Consider the following 2,963-nt stretch of genomic DNA (forward strand, 5'->3'; position numbering starts at 1 on the left):
CTCTCTTAAAGGAGACCAGTTTCTTGACACAGAGTCAGAAGGGATCCTAGAGGTCACCTACTCCAACCTCTTTGCTCAGTGCAGGAATTAGTCAACTACAGCCCCCCACTCTGCTTAAAAATGAGCACATGCCTTTTAAAAAACATTTTACAATGATTGAAAAAAGCCTTCACAGGAGAAAATCTTGTGGGGCTGTGCCTTTAAGAAAGGGGGCGGAGCCCCCCAAAGCCCCACCATAGCCATGGGCTTGCTTGAATGAGAGGCCTTCTAAAATCTGCAATGCAGCCTTGGAATGGAGGCAAATTTGGTGCATGAACTGCTGAGGAACCACAAAGACACCAGTACAAAGCCAAGACTGGGGTAAGAAAAGGAGAACGAGGGCCTCCAGGGCACCGCACCTGGTAGGTGAGCTCCTTGATGCGCCGCTCGCACTTGCGCATCCCCTTGACGTTCTCCGCATTGCGCTTCTGCTCCAGCTCCAGCTCGTTCTCAAGCTCCCGCACCCGGGCCTCCAGCTTCTGGAGCTGCTTCTTGCCGCCCTTGAGGGCCAGCTGCTCGGCCTCGTCCAGCCGCATCTGCAGGTCCTTGATGGTCTGCTCCATGTTCTTCTTCATCCGCTCCAGGTGGGCGCTGGTGTCCTGCTCCTTCTTCAGCTCCTCCGCCATCATGGCCGCCTGGCAACACAGAAACACAGGGCCAGGTTCACTTGGGGAGGAATCTCTCAGTCTGACGGCCTCCCGAATGTCAGGAGGAGGAGGAGGAGGAGGAGGCGATTGGAGCCTGCCCGAAGGATAGAGGCCTTCACTACCTGAAGGAGTCTCAGAGCAGCTTACAATCTCCTTTCCCCTCCCCTCCCCACAAGAGACACCCTGTAGGTGGGGCTGAGAGAGCTCTTTCGACGACTGCTTGTGAGAGAACAGCTCTGAAAGGACTTGTGACTGACCCAAGGTCACACCAGCAGCTGCATGTGGAGGAGTGGGGAATCAAGCCCGGTTCTCTCAGATTAGAGTCCATGCTCCTAACCACCACACCAAACTGGTGTAGCTTCATGAGTTCAGTGTTATCCTCTTCATAACCCAGCATGCCTCTGGCCCACCATGGAGAGGATTGGCTACTTCCTCACAATACGCCAAAGGAAAGGGAGAATTCTGGGATAGGTTTACGTTATTTCTGCTGAACTTAATTCACCTTTGTGGGGGAAAACCTGTAGACTGTGCTTTTGTACTGTAGAAGTAAGGGCTCTATCCTTACAGAAGCAATAAACCCCTTCTTTCACATTGGCTCGAGCCAATGCAACTAGAACTGGCCCTTTCAGGGCACTCCTGAATTAGAGGTGGACCTTCCTGAGAGAAGAAGCAAACCAGCCTCCTGTTTCACTCACATCCGTGATGGCTTTCTTGGCCTTCTCTTCAGCGTTCCTGCACTCCTGAACGGCTTCCTCCACCTCTGTCTGCAGTTGGGAGAGGTCGGACTCCATCTTCTTTTTCTGGTTGATAAGGCTGGTGTTCTGGATTGTGCAAAAGGAGAAAGAAGAAGATTGGATTTATACCCTGCCCTTCACTTGAACTCCCCACAACTTACCAAACTCCCCACAACCGACACCCTCTGAGGTAGGTGGGGCTGAGAGAGCTCTGACAGAAACTGCTCTTTTTCAAGAACACCTCTTATCAGAACTATGGCTTGCCCAAGGTCATCCAGCAGCTGCGAGTGGAGGAATGGGGAATCAAACCCGGTTCTCCCAGATTAGAGTCCACGCACTTCACCACTACACCAAACTGGCTCTCAGGGGTGAGGGAGGTTTAAAAAAGTTGGAGACTCTGCTTTAAGAAATCACCATTTTCTGGAGAGTATAAGGCTGTGACGCTCTGGATAATTCCACGAAAGCATCTTTGAGGCCATGACACAATCCATAAAACTTTAGGACCATTGACTATCTTGCTCCTGAGACTCCTCTAACCTGTGAGTGGAGGAGCTGGACCCTTTCGCTGGTTTCAATCAACTCCTGTTCAGCCAGTTTCCGCGCTCTTTCCGTCTGCTCCACCACGGCACGCAACTCCTCCAGCTCTGACTGCAAGAGGTTGTTCCTCCGTTCTACAATAGCAATGTTTTCCTTCAGGTCCTCATTGGCTCGGATGACGTCGTCCAGTTGTATCTGGGTGTCCTGGAGAGAAAGGAAAGAGCCATGATGAAAGGGACGGATGAGGTAAAAATGGGCTGCGCTCCCCTGAGGAAGGGGGAAATGAGGAGCTGTGGGAGAATAAGCAAGGGTTTCCAGAACTCTCCGGTGTGGTACCTTGAGGTATCCCTGGAGAGTTTTGACTTGCTTCTGGGCCTCGGCTGCTATGCGGTTGGCATGACTCAGCTGGATCTCCATCTCGTTGAGGTCGCCCTCCATCTTCTTCTTCACCCTCAGCGCCTCGTTGCGGCTGCGGGTCTCGGCGTCCAGCGAGGTCTGGAGCGAGTCCACCATCCGCAGGTGGTTCCGCTTGGCCTGCTCCATCTCCTCGTCCTTCTCGGCCAGCTTGCGCTCGATGTCGGCCTTGATCTGGTTGAACTCCAGCTGGGCCCGGAGGATCTTGCCTTCCTCGTGCTCCAGAGAGGCCTGGAGAGTGTGAGTTTATGTGGGGGGAGATAGTATTGGGTGAAGGGAGAGAACAAAACGGCTGTGTGAGAGAACAAAACGGCTGTGTGAGAGAACAAAATGGTTATATGAGGAATTGCAGGGATAAAACAGGCGGCATAGCTGTGGCTGCACAAATAAATTTACTTTAGAGTGTATTAAGCAGGGGTCATTTCCTGTGGGAGCGCACAGGAGCGGAGCTCTGGCAATAAGCAGTAGGAAGCCCAGGGGGCGGGCACATGCAACAAGCCCCGCCACCTGCTCCCAGCAGGCCTCAGTTGGGCCACGAGGAACAAGAAGCAGCCAGGTAAGTTGCAGAGCCCCCCCCCCCGCCCGCCTTCAG

General features: G+C 53.2%; 1 protein-coding gene across 1 annotated transcript in view; it reads right to left on the bottom strand.

The window, feature by feature from the left end:
* Window positions 1-398: 398 nt before the first annotated feature.
* LOC107108485 (myosin-7-like) overlaps window positions 399-2,963 on the bottom strand; it is a gene marked incomplete at both ends in the record, with an annotated part of 3,528 nt that continues 963 nt past the window's right edge. The window contains 4 exons of the mRNA XM_015408922.1: window positions 399-674; window positions 1,382-1,507; window positions 1,958-2,161; window positions 2,294-2,602. Coding sequence (XP_015264408.1) covers window positions 399-674; window positions 1,382-1,507; window positions 1,958-2,161; window positions 2,294-2,602 — 915 coding nt within the window. The remainder of the gene's footprint in view (window positions 675-1,381; window positions 1,508-1,957; window positions 2,162-2,293; window positions 2,603-2,963) is intronic.

Source organism: Gekko japonicus, unplaced genomic scaffold (genome assembly GCF_001447785.1).
Source record: "Gekko japonicus isolate JY-2015 unplaced genomic scaffold, Gekko_japonicus_V1.1 scaffold9075, whole genome shotgun sequence".
Lineage (NCBI taxonomy): Eukaryota > Metazoa > Chordata > Lepidosauria > Squamata > Gekkonidae > Gekko > Gekko japonicus.